This window comes from Ciona intestinalis, chromosome 1 (assembly GCF_000224145.3).
Source record: "Ciona intestinalis chromosome 1, KH, whole genome shotgun sequence".
Lineage (NCBI taxonomy): Eukaryota > Metazoa > Chordata > Ascidiacea > Phlebobranchia > Cionidae > Ciona > Ciona intestinalis.
Window position 1 is genome coordinate 8,750,407 of NC_020166.2, and position 22,123 is coordinate 8,772,529.

At 35.8% G+C, this 22,123-nt stretch overlaps 1 protein-coding gene and 2 long non-coding RNA genes across 3 annotated transcripts; 1 reads left to right on the forward strand and 2 right to left on the reverse strand.

Moving 5' to 3' along the window:
* The first annotated feature begins 3,093 nt into the window (after positions 1 to 3,093).
* LOC113475823 lies at positions 3,094 to 3,895 on the forward strand. The gene is made up of 2 exons (XR_003397609.1): positions 3,094 to 3,231; positions 3,396 to 3,895. It is a non-coding gene; the product is annotated as an uncharacterized LOC113475823 (long non-coding RNA).
* Positions 3,896 to 5,786: 1,891 nt separating this feature from the next.
* Positions 5,787 to 7,337, reverse strand: LOC104266885. The gene is made up of 4 exons (XR_717777.3): positions 7,216 to 7,337; positions 6,879 to 6,961; positions 6,429 to 6,535; positions 5,787 to 6,120 (listed from the first exon to the last, which is right to left on the reverse strand). It is a non-coding gene; the product is annotated as an uncharacterized LOC104266885 (long non-coding RNA).
* Positions 7,338 to 8,312: 975 nt separating this feature from the next.
* On the reverse strand, positions 8,313 to 21,029 carry LOC100180934. Its single transcript, XM_009859159.3, has 25 exons — positions 20,595 to 21,029; positions 20,078 to 20,261; positions 19,423 to 19,495; positions 18,924 to 19,079; positions 18,260 to 18,535; positions 17,751 to 18,004; positions 17,256 to 17,463; positions 16,842 to 16,951; positions 16,508 to 16,578; positions 16,040 to 16,160; positions 15,690 to 15,764; positions 15,313 to 15,432; positions 14,987 to 15,064; positions 14,834 to 14,932; positions 13,837 to 14,210; positions 13,072 to 13,351; positions 12,665 to 12,782; positions 12,075 to 12,309; positions 11,636 to 11,906; positions 11,359 to 11,487; positions 10,746 to 10,847; positions 10,170 to 10,346; positions 9,732 to 9,895; positions 9,325 to 9,402; positions 8,313 to 9,078 (listed from the first exon to the last, which is right to left on the reverse strand). Exons 1-25 carry the CDS (start codon positions 20,996 to 20,998, stop codon positions 8,943 to 8,945), a joined length of 4,293 nt encoding a protein of 1,430 aa, XP_009857461.2. The 5' UTR covers positions 20,999 to 21,029; the 3' UTR covers positions 8,313 to 8,942.
* Between the last annotated feature and the right edge of the window lie 1,094 nt (positions 21,030 to 22,123).

Genomic DNA, 22,123 nt, shown 5'->3' on the forward strand with positions numbered 1-22,123 from the left:
TTTTTAGCAACAACATTGCAAAATTTCGTGACTGCTTGAGCCGTTTAATGTAATCAGGCGCACGTATTCTGTAAACTGATTGTGTGAAAAAGTAGCGTGAGAAAGCCGCAAACTCCCCATCGTGTTTCTGTTTAATAATTCGTATTGCTTAAAGCAATATTCTCACGCAAATAAAATTACAAAAATTTTGTTTGCGCCAAAATTAAAACATTTTGCTGCTGCTGTAAAATCATTAAATATATACATTACGTATTTTTGCGGTATAACTAGTTACAGTTAATTAATTTTAAATATGTCACTTTCACTCATAACACTACTTTAATACTATGTTAAATATAGCCCGAGGAAAGAGATTAAAATCATATATCATCTTACCCCAGTACTATAACGTGGGGCGGGGAAACATGGAATATCTTCTCAATTTTCCCGAAGTGCTTTTTACCCAGCGGTCAAACAGTTTACAGTATCTTGTTATATTTTATTTCTTCTGGTATACGCGATGATAGATTATCGAGCGAAATCTTACTTGGCGACTAGACAAGGGCTCGTGAAAGCCCGCCATGAACCTATATTGACCTTGAAGCCTTCGTGCCAATATTGGCGTTTCTTAGTTAGTTGGTTCGCCAAATTGTATTGGAAAACGTCAAATTATGCACCAGATCGCAATCTAGTATTAGAATATCCGTTAACATGTCACCACACGTTGTTATTTGGTCAATCACAAAGATGTTGAAAATAAAGGTTCAGGTATTTTATCGTCCACATCATGACCGTAACCTTCTTTTTCGGTCAGTCCACAAATAGGCGTCGGGCCATGAGGGTCGTATGACATACTATGGTCCTGTGGTCCCGGCCTCGCGTCAGGCTTAAACAATTGTAACACACGTCACATCATTACGTAACAAACCCTCACGCGTGACTGCACATTAACTTAGCAATATTATCGTCTTTGTACAAATCATAGGATGCCCTGTATTATGCATATATGCACCACCGCTGCAACCGTCACACTTATACCGTCGGAAATACAACCTCGCGTCGTTTCAAACGTTGGGGTAACCTATGAATACCACACCGGCATCACCACTCACCAAGTGGTTATACAGCCTACACAAACTGATCAATTTTGGCCCAAATCAAGTACCCATGAAGTGCCACGGTACACACACATAGAAACTTATGGAGACTCATTCCTGATTTGAATTATCTTGAAACACAGGGCTAACTGTTACATTACCGGTACATGAATCCGCCAACAAAATATACGAAATTTATCGTTTTCGTAAACTATTCATATAATAAGATACAAAACAAACAACCTTCAAATACCTTTTGTCTCGTCCATGTTTGTGGCAGGGAAAATCATATTCTGCTTAACAATAGCAGTAAAAGTGTTCGTAAGTCATACTAATCAGTCGAATATACATTTATAACACTATTTGGGCTCGCCCAGGTGAAACCAAAACACTTGAAACAGATGCATATAGTACACCCAAATGAATAAATGCATTGGCCGGGAACCGAGTCCGGGTCCCCTGCGTGGCAGTCGAGGATTTCTACCACCGAACCACCAACGTTCCCAGACCGGGAATCGAACCCGGGCCGCGAGGGTGAGAGCCACGAATCCTGACCACTAGACCACTCTGAAACTAATCTCCCATTCAGGCCAACTGCTGCAGAATTTACAGACGATTTAAAATTTCGACAAATATTCAAATTTGAGATGTAGTATACCGGTATGCAAAATTGCACTGGCCGGGAATCGAACACGGTTCCCCCGCGTAGCAGGCGAGGAGTCTACCATTGAACCACCAATGCTTTCATGTTTCACACGGACTGCTGCTTACCAAGTCCAACTAATAGAAAGGCGATATATATTTCACCAGTAAGTTTCGTGGTAGTAATGAAATTCTGTCATTTTACCGGTATATTGCTTTCGCCAAAACCTATCACCAAAAAGTAGACTAAATTTCCTTTTTCCGTTATCGTCAAGCTTTTTGTACAATTTACTGTCATGTATTCGGTGTAAAAAACCGAAAGGTTAAATGCACCAAAATATAATAATAATCGTAGTCAGACATTTTCAAATCTAATATGAAAAAATTATTATCAAAAATTAATATATTTTAGATATTTATTTTCTGCAGTGGCATGTTAAAAGTAATTTGAGCCTTTTTTATTATATTGGAAAAAATAAATTAAATTCGTTTTTAATATTGATTTTCATTCACTAACTTCTTGGGTGAACTGTGACTCATTAAATTTAAAATCTGGGTTTGAAACCAAAAATCTTCCTGTTGATGCTTGTTACGGAGCCCTTGACAAGCTTACAAATGTTTTTTGAAAGTGAGGAAATTATGTGCGGTTTAAATTTGTGCATGTACCAACAATAACCGTCTTGCCCAGGTCGCAACCGTTTTTGTTAAATTTTCTAGCTCTAGTTAGTGTGAAAATTAATCGGACACTTTCGCACTGTGTGTTGGTTTTATGTACACTGTGCAGTGTCGAGCTTCTGTTTTGCATTAGAGCAAACAAGTTCGTTGTTTTGTTGTGGCATAAAAGCACCTGTGTGTGTATAGTATATGAGTGGGGGAAGACGGGACACTTTTACCACATGATAACCAAACATCCTGATCGGGCTTCAAAAATTTAACAACAGTCCATGGTAGCCGTGAGGATACGGTTTCATAATTTTTTAAATGTTTTTATTTACCACTAATCGGAACGAGAAAATAGAAAGTGTCCCCATCTTCCCCACCCTACTATATTTGGAATTACCAAAAACGTTTTGTTCACTTTTTTTTATATTTTAATTGATGATCCTAATGGAATTGTACATACGAAGTCTTTGGTCAATCGTGTTACTTTATTCTGAAATTCCATTATTTTTGTATATGCTTGTTATATCAGTCTTCAAATAAGCGGGCAACGAAATCTGTTTGTAGAAGCCTGTAAGTTAGACAAGGATCAAGTAGCCAAACAGAAATGTCAGAGTATTAGTTCTTAACCACTGACCACACAACGAACAAGTTTCGAGTGCTTTGGTATCATTTTAAAATTAATAAATTGTCTTTAAAACCTGTACCTCAAAAAGTAATGTGCTGTTATGCCCGTTGTATTTTAATTTTAATTTTACAGTTAGCTTAAACTAACTTAAAATATAATTTCGGTTTTATTTTTAAATTATTCGAATGTAAAAGCTTTGTAGCAGTTTGTTTGGGGAAATTTCAGGTTGGTTTTTTATATTATATATACAGAAACATTAATTTGTTTAAAATTTTGTTAAAATCAAGATTTCAATTCTGGGAAGTCAATATATAGAATTATGTTTTGTGACAGAAGCAGCAGAATATAGGATGATCATGTATTTACAATATTTAATGTTCATTTTACAGCGAAGATTCCAACCACGCCCAGGAGGCTGCTTCGCTTGTGGTCGTTGAGGTTTTTTTTACCAGGACCTCTCGCCAGTAGCCCTAGTTATACCTGGTTACTTAGCCCGCTAAGCAGCGATCAACACCACCCAACGGTGCTAAGTGTTCGAAGCGCCGAGATCGCGAAACACGCACAATACACACGATTAGGAACTGAAATCTGGACTGACCGTCTCATAAACTGAACTTACACCTCCCAACACACCATCGTTATACGTGGCTTACCGCGTTAAGAGGCGTACTGTGAGAAATTTGACACAGGACACAAGAAATTGGACACGGCACACACTTCTGACCTGACATTGGCTGATCCAATAAATTTAGATATAAAAATTGTAAAAGGGGGGTGAGCTGTAGCACCTAACCATTCGCATCACATTTGTTTGTATGTGTTTGTTTGTTAGTGTGTTATGTGTTTGTACATGTTTCTTAGTGTGTTAATGTAAAATGAAGTGTGAAACTGTATATTCTGATTCACCATGGTAGGATAGATTGGCATCAATTACAGATGCCCAGGGGTCTAGAGGTCCAAAAGTTTAGTCATATATAGAGGCCCAATAATAGTTTAGTCATACATAGAGGCCCCAATAATGGTTTAGTCTTATATAGAGGCCCCAATAATGGTTTAGTCACATAGAGCCCCAACAGTCAGTCATATATAGAGGCCCAATAATGGTTTGGTCATACATTAGAGGCCCAATAATGGTTTAGTCATATATAGAGGTCCGCCCAATAGTTTAGCCATGTAAACATGGCCCAATAGTTAAATCGTTCTACTAGGAGTTAGAGTTTAAAATCCCTAATGGGTAAATAGGCTCTCAGGGTTACTAGGGTTACTGTCACATTTTTGGAGTAGAGGTTGCACATGGATTACGAACATGCATAACACCCGTACGAAATTAATTCCCCTTCATTGGCAATTTTGCGGGTAAAGAAAGACAAATAAAAAAAGGAGCTCCGCGCATCGTAAAAATTAAGAAAAAGGCGCTAGCACGTACAAAAAAAAAACGTTGTTAAAAACGTAAAACGCGTAAAAAATCGCGTCTAATTTCGTTAAAAAATAAAACGAAAAAAATCGCGTAAAAAACGTTAAAAAATCACGTAAAAAAAACGTTAAAAATCGCGTCTAAATTCGTTTTAAAAAAACGAAAAAAATGGCGTCTAAAACGTTACCGAACGCCATGACCAAAATTGCCAATGATCGGGAATTAATACGCACATCGTGTGTACAAAACGTTCGACACTCCATGCAAGCCTCTTAAACACCACCATGACAACCCCATTCAAAGGATCCAACATCAGTAAAGTAGACGATAGTATAGACCATATATAGATTTATAATTTGTATAAGCAGTTGTACACATCTAAACTGTTATCATAAATTAATTGGCATATATACTTAAATTCGAACAGGCGTTAAGGTTTAAGAATATAGGAGATTGGGGAAGATGGGACACATTTTCATTCTTTTCTCTCGTCCCATTTGGTAGTAGGCAAAATCGAAGTGTTATCCCTGATGATTTCGTCACTATAATGACGTTACGGAGGTGACCACAGCATGGATTTACCAGAATATTACAGTCCACTTCGTGTATAGTGTAAGTGTGTATCATTACATACAATAAACACCACAATCCCCCAACACCACCCCACCCCACCCCATACAATAAGCACACATAGCAATACAAGCATTCTCTGTGGGCCAATATACAATAATAATAAATATTAAAAACGCTTCCATTTCGCCGCTGCGAACCGTCGCATCGCGTCGCAATTACTTAGTGGTTTACGAAGTGGGGAAACTGCATAAGAACGGATTTGGGAGCTAACTATATCTTGCTTTAACGCAAGATTGATCGAACCGAGTGATCTTTAGGAATCACTTTTTCCGCCGCAACAGCGTCGAGTTTGCGTCGCATATTCGCGCTTGTTGTCGATTCAAAAAAGGAATGACAACATAAACTGACACCTGTAAAGCATCGGAAATAAAATTATTTACCGTTTTTAGGGGGCCTAATAGGGGGCTGACATTTTTATGTAATTTTTTATCCCTACCCTAGTCGCAGGTTTGGCGCCTAATTGTTTTGCAGTTGGAACCCACCAGCTTTCGCTGACCGGACTTTTAACCAACCGGCGTGTTGGAACATGGTTTTCGCAAACCGGGCACTGCGTGTTTGGCCTGTGTGCAATGACACGTGTTGTGTCGGCCGCGGGTGCAGTGTCCCAGTTCTATCTAACTTAACTTCCTAACAGCGATCCCTAGTTATAGCGATGTCACTTCTATCTATCTGATGCCCACTGTCCGGCCTTGCTGATAAGTGACACCAGGAGTATGGGTTAAAGTTGGGAAAATCTGACCTGCGCGCACCGTTCTTATGCAGGTTGTTTACACACACATACTAACACACATGGAGAAATAAAACCCAAGATTCCCAACCACGTTACATTACTAACGTGTACAAAGGTGGATTTAATTAATCGTTTGATCTACGTATACTTCCCCACCCCACACCACACACCGTGTATCACATAAACATTCAATTTTAAACAAGCATTCAATAAGTATAAGGGACATTTTATGCTACAGCTCACATAAGTTAGTATTTACATCGACTAAGAATAAATCCTAGTCTGTGTATGCTATGGCTCCATCTTCGTTCCTTTGCGTTTCGTCTTAACTTCTTTTCTGTAAAAGTAATAAAACATTAATTCGTTGTACGTTTCGCCGTTTTAACACAGTACACCAAGAAAAAGCACATATGTGCACCAAACTACATGAACGTGGAATTTTGTATATAATCTGCCTTATAACGCAATAGTTTTTTTCATATCGTTTAGCGTAAACAGATGTCTTTATTGTTCAATATTGTAATGTGTAACAATATATGCACTGACACCAATACGTCTTTTACTCTTCAATCGTTCAAAGTTTAAAAAAAAGTTTAAACAAAATTTGATAAAAGTTAACATATAATAAAACAACGTGGGATGTACCTTCGTCTTTCCTTTCTCTAGTATTTTTTTCGTTTTCCGTAACACTCTTTATTATTGTTTGCTTATAGAACCAGCTGAGTGACGTCATTTGTAGGGTGACGTCATATCTGTGACGTAAAAAAAAACAAGGTAAAAAAATGAAGAGAATTAAACTAAGTGACGCCATTTTTAGTGTGACGTCATATCTGTGACGTAAAAATCAAGATAAAAATAAAACGAAAATGATTGAATTTTGCAAGCACATGATAGATTGGTAGAATAGGACTTATTTATCCTTGCGTGGCGGGGCAACGAAGTCGCTATAACGCAAGTGTTTTGTTTTATAAACCTCGTACCGGCTAACCGAGTTGTTATTTTATGGTTGGTTTTTATTACATATACAAATGTTTTAACCCAAGACGAACATACAAAAATGCAATAATTGTACGAGTTCAGTGTCTTTAAACTTACCGAAAATTTATCTGCGGTACACGGAGACAGCTTCGTACCAATATGTTCGTATAATAGCGGAGTAGATGGCGTAGTGTCTGCATCTGTAATGTTAAAATACAAAATGTTATGACAAGCTAAGAACTATATAGTTCTTTAGGCAGCCATGATCCGTATTGTAAAGTGAACAAGAGAAAGTGACAATGTTAGCTTTGTATGTACGCGTCTTTGGTAATTGGACTTTTTTTTCGGAAAAAGAATCACTATATAGTTGGGTTGGGGAAATCGGACACATTTTCGTTCTATTTTCCCGTCCCATTTAGTAGTAAACAACAGACATTCAAATATACAAACTTACTTTTAACTTTGCCAATCGAAAGCTGTATCGGCGTCGGTTGTCACTCAAGGCATCCTTTTAGTGAACGAGATAACATTGATGTGATTTGAACACAAGACTTCCGTCTGTATTGCTTCAGTGTAGATTCAAATAATTCAAACTTTGAACAGAAATTAATTTTAAACTATAGTCAGCTGAAAATCAAAGGTTAAATATTAATATATAAATAAATACATTATATTGGTCATGTATTTCATGTTTAACATTAAAACAGCCCTCATCCTAACATACAGGTGCTTTCACTCTACTATTATGGACTACTATTAACTTCCTATTGCTTGTCCAAAACTTGGTAAATCAAATGAACAAACCGCTGCTTAAGCTTACTTGCGCAATACTGAAAACGTGTTGATCACGTGGAAAGCTGGCAACTGATTGGTTAATTAAAGGAGCAACGTCGAAAATTTGTGCCGCAAAAATATAAATTACATTTCGTGTGAATTCCACGCTCAAGCAGTGTTGCCTGTAAGAAAATAAGTCTGCAAATTCCGTAAAGGGGATTTCATAGGCAGTAACTTAACATCAGGCAACACTGAAATCTATTTTTAGTAACAGCGGATTGTGTAAGATTTGGGCAATAATTATTTGACGGAATTCTTGCGACTTGTGTGAAGACGTAGTAAACAATTAAGACACAACATACTACACTACTAGTGATTTGCTTCTATAGGCTGTACGAGACAAAAGTTACAAAACTATATAATATATATATTTAATTAACATGCGAGTTTGTTAATTGTTTAAAGTGGCCATTAACTTTGTGTTAATACATACTTCTTCTTACTTTGGTGTATGGTACTGTGGGGTAAAATGGGATAGTGTTTGCACATTGTACTGTGGGGTAAGATGGGATAAACATAAGCATATATTATTCAAATTTACTAATCGTGTTTTTATCAATTAAAAAAACACTTTTAAGTCGTGAGGAAACGATTACATAGTTTAAATATTCTTTGTTTACTACCAAATTAAACTTTAAAAAAGAATGAAAGTACAACCCATCTTACCCCATATCTCACTTTGTCGCTCCCTCATCCAAATCTCGTGCATGCTGTCTCTTGTCTCAACGCGTTTTTTTTATTTTTAAATGTTAAATATTTGCCACGGAAAGTAGTCTTAAAATTGTACAACTTGAATGAGGTGCGTAAATGTTGTGCGTAAAATAACACGGCTAAAAGTTGTTTGGAGATGTTTTAGTCAAATAGTAGGGTAGGAGAAAATAGCACACCTTTTCACTTTTTTTTTCACTTTTTTTTTCACTTTTAAGTGACTTCAGTATACCTTATGCTGTAAGCTTGTTTTTACATTTATTACATTACTGAAAATAAATTTTAATTTATCTCTTCGAAACCCACAAACCGAAGACCATGTTATTATAAAAAACGTAGGTAAGAAACAACAGCAATATACCAGTCCGAAAAACACACTATATGAATAAAGGTGTGGGCAAAAAAGTTTCAGTTAAAAAGCGTGGCCATCGGAAAACACACAGTTAATGAGACTTGTACTATAGTTAAGATAAGCATTTTTGAACAAAAATAATTTGTTTTTAATTTACATTTTTGTGTTCAATGAGTGGGAAATAACAGAAAAATATAAACTAAAAATTTAAAAAAATGTTTTTTTTGAAAAGTTTTTTTTTAATAACTTGTCGGTCGACTTTGGTTAAGCACTGTAATTAAATATTATCATCTCGTCCCATGATCTGGGGAGGCGATTCTCCCCAATGGTTCTGGACGAGTCCCAAGTTTATGGAGATCTCTGTTCCCACCTAGCGGATCGAGTTGAACTGGTTTCATCCGGTCTTGAGCAAACGAAACTTTTCTAAAAACAAGAAATAGTACTGTGGAGTAAGATAGAACACTTTTATTGTATTTTCTTGTTCTATTTGGTAGGAAACAAAAAACATTTAAAGAATTATAAAACCGTATTCTTACGACTTCCGTAGATCGTTGTTAATTGTTTAAAACACTATCAGGATATTTGAATATAAGGTGCTAACAGTGTCCAACCATTCCCAACCCTGGGGAAAGATCGATATCAATGTCAAGATAAAATATGTCGACATACCTTTTTATGGAAGAGGTTTTATTTTTGGATTTTAACTGCCTCTGTTTTACGATCTCCTCGATTCGCTTTACCAATATTCTAAATCAAAATCATTAAAAGAACCTATACACTATAATAAAATATCGTAAACATATTCATTAATTAAAACTATAGTGGGGTAAGATGGGGAGCGTTTTCATTCTCTTTCGTCGCCAAATTGGTAGTAAACAAAGAATAACAAAAAATTTGTATGACCTTAACCTCACGAATAAAGAGAGCGTTGTTTTTTGTTAAAAACACTGTCAGAAAATATGGAATTTCGGTACTATTGGGTACCCATCTTACCCCACAATACTACCCCACAATACTAAAAATGTCATAAAAAATCATTTATTAAAGTATATGGTAATTATTATATCACCACTTACCCGAACGAGGTGTTTGTTTTATTTTGCTTGTTAGGATGTATGTATCGGACCATTGCTTCAATTTCCGCTGTCGGTTGTCCAGGCAACAATAGTTGTAACGCGTCTCGTACGTCAGCATACGATGCTCCAGATGCCGTAACAAGACCACGCACTAATAACATGTCCTGTGGAAATTTTGATTAAATTATGGTAATGAAAAATGAAAAAAATCGCAGAAATGAAAAATCTGTTAAATAAATTATGTTAACTAGGCCACGCAGTAATAACGTGTTCTGTAAAATTAAGAAAAATGCAAAAAACGGAAACAATACATTTAGTTCTTTTCAAGGACACACATGCCCACAGTAGCACCACTGAACTTTGAGTGCAGTGTCTGCCAGTTTATTAGCTGGCAAATAAAAGCTACGGCACCATAGTAAACTTTTTTAAACATTTTACCTGGTCGAATAATGCTTTCTGCTTTTTCATTCGAAATTCTTCTTTGATTCCGAAAAGATGTTGCAAAGTTAATCTTTCTCGTATAGTTTGTTTCTTACATCTCTCCAATGCTCTCGCTGTTATATTTAAACCAGCAGGCATCAACTCTCTTGCCATGTCAAAACTTTGTGCAACTTCCTGATTCAAATATTTAAAAAAATGAATGGTACTGCGGCGGAAAATGGGACACTTTTAACAAATAATCTCCAAATGTTCAATCGTGTTTTAAACAATTCATCATTTGGTTTACTATACAAATGGGACGAGAAAATATAACGAAAAATTGTCCTATTTTTTTGTTGCATTTTCCCTTCCCATTTGATAGTAAACTGAAAAACATTTACAAAATTACAAAACTGTATCCTCACGACTCCCGTGTACCGTTATTAATCGTTTAAAACACAATCAGGATATTTGGATATTATGTGCTACAGGTACCCCATCTCTCCGACCCTACTATATATAATAAGTGTATAAAATAAATATAAATTACTATATATAAATTACTAAAAAACGAAATATGCAGTTTATAATCACCTCTGCTTTATTTAAACACAACAGTCTTTTTGAAACTTCTTCTTTTAATTCGTTTTCTCGCATTTTCCTCTCGTCCGAAATCTTGCCAGTAATCCCTTCACGCTGTGCGAAGCATTTTACTTTATTATTTTAAACGACATACAACTATAGTGCTTTGGCTGTGGTGTAACTACCGTAAGAACATAAACCTCATATTTCCTAATCGTTTTTTTTTATTAACAACGCGAGTCGTTAGGATACTTTTTTATATTATTGTGGGGTAAGATGGGATACTTTCAGTTTTAGCACCTATATTTCAATTTCCTGATCAGGTTTTGAAAAATTTTGTAAATATTGTATATGTTCACTTCCAAATGGGCAGAAAAGAAATTGAATCAACAATTAACAACGGTCTATGGAAGTCGTTAGGATACGGTTTTAAAATTATTTGAATGTTCTTTGTTTACTACCAAATGAGCCGAGAAAATTAAAAAATGTCCCATCTCACCCCATCTACTATATAAGTATAAAATTAATCCCTGTTTACTACCAAATGGAGTAATAAAAGCGAGTAAGAACAAGTTCCATCTTACCCCAACCTTCTTTGTACAACAGTACCAAAAAAGCAAATTACCTGCGTTTTATATTCATGTAGAACTATCTTACACGTCTCGGGTTTAATTTTTTCTGATGACGTCATCAGTTCTAGAAACGTCATCATCAGATCTTCAACAGCACGCCGCTTGCATTCAAGGTCCAATAACTACAACGATATAATTGGTTAGGTTTCAGATCTGAGAAATTGAATTCGCTTTGTTCTAAATCACGGATGATTCAAAGTGTATAGACAACGTAAAAATTTAAAAAAATTACATTCTGCAAAAAATATAAAATAGAAACCTTGTACTTACAGATTTTGCGTCAGAGATACGAGGTGCTGGCAGAGCAGAAACAGAATTTTGAATTCCAACTAATTGGTTCAATTTCTTGGTTTTTAGTTTTGTTTTCCCAGGTGTTCCCACGAAAGGTCCATCTCCGCAATATATCGAAAGTTTTTCTTTCAACTCGAGTCTAATTTCTTCTTCCGTCACACCTTGAGGCACAGCTTCACTCGCTTCTTTCATAAGCTGTTCCATTCGTAAGTGTTCAGATATTCGGCTTTCCAATAACTCTTTTATCATGCTGAAAAGGAAGAACATTAAAGCACGACGACTCCAGTAGACCGTTGCTAATTGTTTAAAACACGATCAGTATATTATATATTATGTGTTAAAAGATGTCCCATCTTCACTCACCCTACTATATATCTTTTACATACAATTTTCTTATAATTGTTTACATTATTCCTACCGAGTTTGCACATCTGACATATTTTGCGATTGTTGGCAATAAAAACAAATGGTTTCCTTGGTCCGAACTTCTTGTTGGGAGTAAAATATTTTATCCAGCAGTTGAACCCCTGTGTTATCTTGTTTAACATGGCGGCGCTTCAATGTTTCAGTTTGCTGGGTCGTTTCCATTGAAGACTTCTCAAGTTTTTGTTCTTTCTTGCGGAAAACAGTCTCCACCCAATTTTTTCGAGCACCTGATTCCGAAAATATTCGTTTAATCTTAACTGAAACCCGTTACTGTTTTATAGGCGTATAAAACAGTAGCATAGTAGTGTGGGGGAAGACGGGACACGTTTAGCACATAATAACTAAAAATCCTAATTGTGTTTTAAAGAAGTAAACGATCCATGGGAGTCGTGAGGATACGGATTTATAATTCTTTAAACAGTTTTTGTTTACGACCAAATGGGACAAGAAAACAGAATAAAACGGTGTCTCATCTTCCCTCATTCTACTTTACATAGCATCGTAGGGCAACGTTTATATTTGCCTATGGTTAAAGCTAAAACACCCAATTTTTTTTATAAGCAGGTTGAATCAAAAACAAACCTTTCGATATTAAAAGTGATTTAAGATTAGATTTCCCAACTTCAATGTCTTGGTTTATTTCGTTCACCAAGCCTTCAATGTTTCGATAACCATCAAAAGCCAACCGGTCAAATGACATCTAAAAAGGGTATGCGTATTTATGCTTGACGAATGTTAGTTGGGTAAACAATGTATATTTATAGAATTGTATAACGTTTCCCTGCAAAGTTAAAACAGCGCTGTTAACTGTTCTGTTCTAAGAGAAATATAGGATTTAGGTGCTAACGGTATCCCATGTTATCCACAAAGTACCATACGTGGTAACTCGTAAGTGGGCACGAGGTATATAAAACAGAAACCCGTGTTTTTCACTATCATTGCCCAACCATGGGAAATACAAATGACTTTTATTTATTTAATTATTTCACCTCGTTTTCTCTGTCAGTTGCAAGGTTCGATTCCAACTTAAACATTACTTGGTCAATCCATTTCGGTAAAAGTTCAATATCGCTGATACTTTGACCGCTTGTTTCATTTTCTCTTGCTTTATTCTTTTTCTTTGTTGATGCTGTTGTTGCCTCATACTCTGTGCACAGCTGTTTCTGAATTTTAGGCAACTCATTGTCAAACTTCCCTTTTGCCTCGCTCATATATGAAAGCACAAATGCGAATAATTCTTCTTTGTCGTCGGGAGCTAAAATTTCTTGCCTTAAAAAAGTTGGTTTTGTTAAATTCGTTGTTTAGGCAAAGTTCAAATGTTAAAAAGCAGTAATATAATATATATATAAAATAATATATTGAAGTCACTCCGCCTTCAAAGAAATGTTGTGGAAAGATAAAAAACGTTTTGTCTTTAAACCCAAAATTAAGACATCAGTTTTGTGATTTAGTTCGGAGTTTGCGGATTCAAGGCTCGACGTCGCTATCAATGAGGGCGTAGCTTTATTTCAACTGCACAGTTAACGGCCATTGCTTTAACCAAGTGGTCTCTTATGGGTTTTCTATTATTTGTCAGTCATACATTTCAAGAAATCGAAAAAAAACCTTAAAATATTTGCCCCACAAAACTACACACGAAACTCGTAAGCAGACACAAGGTGTATAAAACAGAACACCTCTGTTAAAACAGAATACTGTTGATATTACGACCGTCGTTGCCCGGAAAAAATAAGTTACGTTCATATAGTTTAAACCTTTCAGCCTTTTCAATGATCTCGGCCTGCAGCATCGCTATTTGATTCCATGTTTTCTTTTTGAGCGTCCTTTCGTCGTAACGCTTGAACGATTCTCGCTCACGTGACCTCGTCCACAAAGCAATTTTCTGAACATTATTTCTCATAATTTGGTCGAGTTTTACCGACACATCGTGAACCAGTTGGGCCAAAGCAAAAGTGGATTTGTTTCTTTCCGAGAGTTTTTCAATGTCCTTCAGCAACTCGTCATAGCTTTTGTCTTCACACGTTTCTAGATAGGAATCTGACTGCTCGTATAGATACCTTAGAAAATTTTCAGAAACTAATTGGCGAGTTTTGATTTTTTGCAGCATTTTTAAAACTTCGTTGCGAAACTGAAAAGTAAAAGCTATGGGTTATACATGTGAAATTTAATAACAACGACATATATAGTAGGGTGGGGGAAGATGGGACACCTTTACATAATATCCTTATATCCTGATGGTGTTTTAAAGAGTTAACAACGGTTTATGGGAGTTATGAGGATACGGTTTTATAATTCGGGGATTGTTCTTTTTTATTACTAAATGGGATGAGAAAACAAAATGAAAAGTTGTCCCATCTTCCTCCACCCTACTATATGTTAAAACGTATTACACAGTTATATTTAAAACCCAACTTATTTCCTATTTTTTTTTATATTTTTAGCAAAAATTTAATATACAGTTTACGAACTGATAGGTATAATGTGTTAGCCCGTACTGTGAATTGTTGCATATTTGTTAGGTATAGTAGGGGGGGGGGAGGCCGGGATACCTTTAGGACATAAAATACAAATATCCTGATCGTTTTTTAAACAAGTAACAACGATGGGAGTTGTAAGGATACAGTTTTATAATTCTTTGAATGTTCTTTGTTTACGACCAAATAGGACGAGAAAATTGAATAAAACGGTGTCCCATCTTCCCCCACCCTATCATAAGCATAGTCAACATTTGTACATTCTATTCCGATTTACCTCTGGGTTAAATTCTCGAAGTCTTTCTTTCCAATGCTTAAAATCGACATATGGAATCGTACGAGTTCTTTTTACATTTGCATGCACAACATTCCTTTTCTGCATTTTATAAACAAAATTAAAGCACCAAGATAACACATACATAAAGTCTACCTGTTTTTCTTTTAAATGGTGATCAAAATGTTCCAATAACCTATAATACTCTTCTCGTTCGGCTCTGTTCTCGTAAGTCTACAAAAATAAACAGGGCATTTATAAAGCGATATAGTAGAGTGAAGTAAAATGGGACATGCTTTTTCTCTTTTAACGTCTCATTTGGTGGTAAACAAAAATGTTAACAAAATTATATAACCATAACACCGCGACTTTAAAAGAGAGGTAATTAATAAAAACATGAAAATGAAATACAGGATTTAGATGCCAACGGTAACCCATTTTCCCCACAGTATATACCACACTGAATCAATATATGAATTTACCGTATTATGTTTTAGAATTAATCTGAAGCCTTGACTGATCAACAGCGTTCTTGATTCTCTTATTTTGCGATCCAAATCTAACATTGCATCAAGATGAAACATTACTGCTGCCTGGCTTATCTGCGAATGTGAAAAATAAATGCAATTTTAGTAGAAAAATAACTAATTGCAATAAATGCACAATTAGAAGGAACATTATAAAAAATTATGGAAAATTATTTTAGAAGAAAAAGCCTATGTAGCAATTTTAGAAAAATTAATAAAAAAAATTTATAAAAATATTTAAAAAAATATTTTTAGAAGTTGTTTAGAAAACTACGTCTATATGTAGCAATTTTCGAAAAACCATGCAAGAGTACAAAAATATTTGAACTAACTTCAGTTTTAGAGTCAAGTTGAAGCATTTCTGTCATGTTTTTTGAAAGGGATATGTCGGTTGAAGATTTCTTGGTCTGGACAAAGTTGTGGGTATAAAGCTATTGATAGTTACTACAACGTTTGAACCGACATATAGTAGGGTGGGAAAAGACGGGACAACTTGGCACATAATATCTAAATATTCTGATCGTGTTTTCAACTATTAACAACGGTATATATGGGAGTCGTGAGTACACAGTTTTTTAATTCTTTGAATGTTCTTGTTTACTACCAAATGGAACAAGAAAATAGAATGAAAAGGATTTCAAATCCTCCCCCATCCTACTATATAGTATCCAAACAAACTCACTTTTGAACCAGGCCCAACCAAAGGCATAGATCTAGGAATACAAGCAACCCAGCAAGCCATGATCAATGCTGCCAGTAAAAACCCCACCAGCAAGCAAATAATGATCAAAAGAACAGCACACCTGTTAAAAAAACTAAAAATAATGTTCACAATTAAAATACAGCACTTTAGGGTAAAATGGTAACGGTTCATAATTTATACAAAGCACTGTGGGGTAAAGTGGGATACCGTTAGGACCTAAATTCAATATTTCTGGATCATGTTTTGAACAACTTATTTTAGGGTCGCGGGGCTACGGTTTTGTAATTATGTAAATATTCATTGATTACTACCAAATTGGACGAGCCAATATAGAATAAAAACATTTTTTATTTTTCAGACTTCTAAAAACAAAACCGAATGAAAAAAGGTCCCATCTTACCCCACTCTAATATACGTAATCAATTTTAAACCCAGCTACATACGAACCAAATGCAAGTTGTTGGGACAGGGTTGACTGTCAGACAAACTGTAGCGTTAACTGTTCTCTGTAACGTCCGCTGAAAAATTAAAAAACGGAATGCGTTTAAACTCTTGTAGAATATAAGATGGTCTTGTAGAATATAAGATGATGCATGGTTTGTTATCCTTTATAGTTATTTGTTAGTAAATAAATAATATTTGCAGAAATATACTCGTATCCTCACGACTCTTTAAAAAGAGCGTTGGTAAAAAAACATGGTTTTGAAATATGACATATTATGTATTAACCGATCCATCTTACCCTAGCTACTAAATATTGCCGTAAAACGTGGCAACCAACCTGCTGTGTGGTGTAATACGTAATTGATGACGTCACAAACACGGTTGACGTCACTTCACTTCCAAAATCGCGAACTGTTGCGTCATAAACCACTTGGAAAACTGTGGAATCTGAAAACAATTTGTGATGAGCTAAATTAGTTAGAAAACTAAATTAAATTTATTTATGTTAAACTAACTAAAACGATGGGCGCCTATATAAATGTACCTTACTTTATCCTCGCGTGACCGGAAAACAACAGTGGTTATTATATTGTTTCTTTAACAAAACGATAAACAGTAATACATTATATAAAGCAAAATATATAACCGTATACTTAATGGGAACATCTCTGCACAGCAAAAATATTAAATGTGCTTGCAGAACTAAAACCGCCGATAAATTAAGGCCACCCTATTATAAAATTAAACTGACTTGTTATGTTTCCAGCAAAAAACTTCGTAATTCCCGCATTATTTTGAACCTCAATTCTGCTTGTGTCTGTAGGTATGATATACTCTAATGCCGACAGCTCGGCGGTAGATTCGGAAACTATGACGTCATAGGCAGTGACGTAGTTGGCAAGGGGTTTACCCTGCAATGATATACGAAACACATCTGGATTTGCAGCTGTGTCGGTCACCTGAAAAAAATTTTAAGTTCATGATTTCTTTATCTGTGGTGGGTTAAATGGGGGAAGATGGGACACCTTTTTGTTCTATTTTGATGTCCCATTTAGTAGTAAACAAAGAACATTCAAAAAATTATAAACCGTGTCCTCACGACTCCCATGTACCGATGTGAATTGTTTAAAACACGATCAGGATATTTAGACATTATGTGGTAAAGGTGTCCCGTCTTTCTCTGAATTTGGAGGCAGATGCCGTAACCACTATGACACGGCGCCGGTCAAGGTATAATAACCATTACCTGGACCGACTTGTTCACTGATAGTTCGGGTGAAGTAACCACGACTGTTCTTTCCAATATTCTGCCAAGTTCTGTCATAGAAACGATCATCTCGCCAGAAATTTGGTCGCCGGCAGCGCGAGAAGTTACTTTAGGGGCAACTTGGGCCACTATGATTAACATGTTGTTGTCGGTTTGGGGATTGGTGACGTTTCCTATCGCCCACGTGTCAGTGACGTCATCGTCGATCGATCGCTTTCGTCTGATCGGTGTAACTTGCATGGAAAAATATAGAGTTAAACGATAACATATTTGATATACAGCAGTACTATGGGGTAAGGTGGGCTCTTTATTAGCACATAGTATTCAAATATTCTGATCGTGTTTTAAACAATTAACAACGGTATATCAGAGTCGTGAGGATACGGTTTTATGATTCTTTAAATGTTCTTTGATTCTTTAAACACGAGCCAATAGAATAAAAATACGTCTCATATTCTCCCACTCTACTATACAAAAATATGGGATACCTCTTTCGTTAAAATTCCGGGTCCTTTTATTGTTTATGATTATTTCTTTTTGTGACGTCACGCTCCCAGAATTTATGACCAGCTTCAACGAGTTTTGCTGTTGCAGAAATTCTAAATTTAAATCTAAATACACGGTGCCAGGTGGAATGGTCACACAAGTTGTAATTTCAAATCCGTCATCTGGTGTGATTGTCAAGTCAAAGTTCAAATGACAGGAGTTACACTCCAGACTTTCGGTCGGCCATTCTGTACTACTCGTTGCGTTATATGTTTTTTCTGTGTGATTGAAAATCGTCATAGTAATTTCACAGTACTGTGTTGTAAAATAGGATAACGTTAGCTTAGCACATCGTATCTCATAGTTCTTGATCGTGTTTAAAGAATTACAAACGATTTGGTATACTCGTGAGGCTACGGTTATAAAATTCTGTAAATATTCTTTTTTTCTACTAAATGAAACGAGAAATGATTGAAAGTCTTACCCCAACCTACTACATATAGTAGGAAAAGACGGAACAGCTTTAGGACATAATATCCAAGTATCCCAATCGTGTTTTAAACAAATAACAACGGTTTATGGGAGTCGTGATGAGACGGTTTTATAATTCTTTATTTGTTTTTTGTTTACTGACGGAAAATATTTAAACAGTAAAACAAAGCTTACCATTAGTTGCCGTATATTCTACGATGGTTTCTATTGTGGCCATGGAGTTGAGAATGACGTCATTGGTTACGTCATAGTCATACCAAAGTGTAAGCGTTTGGTTTCGATAAACGTTGTCGATTGTAACCCATTTGTTAAAAGAAAGTGCGACAGTGTCTGAAAATGAACCAAATTACCAGGTTTGAATGCTAAATTATTTTCTAACATTTTTATAAATCTTCAAAAACGATAGCTAAGATTATATTATTTTACAAAGAAAGGGGAATTCCAGGAAAACTACAGTCGTTAAAACACGCTATGGATAAAAGTAGTGGAAAAGTGCGTCAGTTAAAAGGCGTAACTGTTGCACCAAACATGATAAAGAAGTTTAAATGCTGTTTCAAGTTCTCTATTGTTTTTCAAAGTTAAGAAAAGTATTTAATCCTCTTTAGGTGCTCTTGATGAAATGTTACAACCACGTTGGTTACAACCATTGCTGTTAAAATACAGATTAACTTACCGAGTATTCCTGTACTAGATATTGCACTAACTCCAGACTTGTAGCGTAAACCTGCGCTTGCCTTTATTAGCACCTAGAATGAAATATATTTAAAGTCCAAAGACCCAAACATAAATAAAGTTTTAAAGGCACCAATATAACTTTTACAGCTATCAAATCCGCATATTCAGGTTCAAAGTACTTCGCTGCTACCGTCATGGATGGGCATATGTGTCTGTGAGGAGACAGTTCACGGCAATTGCTTTAACCCAGTGGTAACTAATGGATTGTCTAAACTATAAGTCATATAGAGAAAAAGCGATCACCCACAAAGTTACATACGTTGTAACTCGTTAGCGGGCTTAAGGCGCACATGAGACGAATCAATCGTTCTATAAACGAAATCCTGTCTTACAGAACAGTAATATATTAGTGTAGTAGGCCTGGGTGGAGTAAGATGGGACACCTTTACACGTAATATCTAAATACCCTGTTCGCCTTTTAAGCAATTACCAACGGTCCATAAGGCAGTCGTGAGGTTACGGTTTAATATATTTTTGAATGTTTCTTGTTTACTACTGAATGGAACAAGAAAATAGATTGAAAAGTGTCCTGTGTTTTCCCCTCCCCAATATATTATGTTAAACGTTTTGCCAAATATTTTCCGACTATTTACTTTAACATTTAATGGATCTTCTGTAGCATCAGGACACGACTGTACTGTTGTTTCCATCGAATATGAGTTTCCCGATCTTCGTGTGACGTCATCCTCTTGTGACGTCACAGTTAGACATGGTCCAACGCAAGTAATGATCGAAGGAGACTTTGCAGACGTAATGTCACCATTGTAGTTCTGGACACTGCGTATTATGGACATTTAGAGCAGAGATTTTTAAATATGAATAAATTATTCAATTTAAAAAAAATACTTTAAAGTAAATGTACGTACAAAATACTTTTAAAAGATATATTACGTTTGGGTAAAATAGATACCGTTGGCACATACTATTTCATATTTACTAATCGGATTTTTAACAAAAAAACGCACTTTTAAAGCGGAACGGTAATGAGAGCTCTGTAAATGTTTTTTGTTTGCTACCAAAAGGAACAATTAGAAGAGAATTAAAACATGAGCCATCTTACCCCAACCTACTATATGTGACGAATCAAATGTTTTTACAAGGAATTCTCACCTGGCAAAACCTTTTACTATTATCTTGTCCCCAACTTCAATTTTCTCAGCCCTTACCGTCAAATCGAACAAAATATCCTTATTTTCTGGAAAAAAGTCAAACTTCGCTTGAATTTTCGTCCGAGTGACGTCATCATCTGACGTCACAGTTACGTCATCCAAAGCTCCAAACGGGTTTGATATTCGATACGAGTTCAACAAAGGCTGCAGTTGTCTCGTGTTTATATTCGGCCAGTACAAAGAAATATTGACATTTTTAAACGGCTCTGTATAATATAGAGAGCAGGTCAACTGGAAACTGTCCTCCGGGAAAACATCAGTGTTTCTGCATTTAAAATCCAACTCCAACAAGAGCGCTGTACCAAACAATACACAAGCCAGGATTATCCTAAATATTTCAACCATCCCCTACTTTTAGAAACCATAAAGTTATCTGAATAAATGCCGTTATAATTGTTCAAAGCAATACCGAAAAATATGAGAAACATTTTTTAAAGATATCCTTCTTGCCACACAGTACTATACACTTACTACACAGTACCATACACACTTAACAGCAATTACAAAGTTTAATTCAAAAATGCACACAATATTAATAAACGGTGCTGAGATACTATATGCATCTTACGCCACACTATTACACACCTACAAAAGTTCAATACAAAAAATGCATAACAATGATGACAAACAACGCCAAATTAAAACACCCTTGAGTTTTACAGACACTCCAAACTTAATAGCTTGTCTCAACATTACTTCATAACAATTGATATCGAAAAGCGATATCGCGGTCCGGGTGTAGGGTTTAATATAATGAGAGCTTTGTTAAATCACAATGCCTCTGGGTTTACACAATTCATTGTGACGCGGTTTAGTCAACACTGTCATCGCGTTGTAGTTGAGTCGGGAAAAAGTTTTTTTTAGAATGGTCGGCAAGGTGATGGTGTAAATATAAACGAAAAATGAGCAATATATATTTACAAATTTACAAATGAAGTTATATGGGGTAAGATGGAAAACCTTTAGCGAAACGGTTCACGTAAGTCGTGCTGAGGATACGGTTTTAAAATTCTTTGAATGTTCTTTGTTTACTACCAAATGGGACAAGAAAATGGAATGAAACTGTGTCCCATCATCCCTCAACCTACTATACGTTTCTTTCGTGATACATAACCACTGTATGATGTGTATACTCATTGTAACTCACCAGCTATCACATCCAAATATGCCAAAGCCTTGATTCCAATAACAACCCAAAATCTAGTCAGAGCACAAATGAAATGCAGCTGCAACGCGAGCATCCTTTAAGGCAGCAGCGGGAACACCAGAAATAAGAACAGAAATTTCCTTGGCACATAAACTGTTGGTTTGAGACTGCGTATTCTAATTACCGAAACCACACAGTTCGCACTCTGGAAGTCGCATTCAAACACACAAAACGGTTTAGATTAAAATAAAAAACGACCAAGAAATATAGTAAGAACTTTAAGGCTACACCGCACAAAAACCTCACAGTTACATAACACTGGA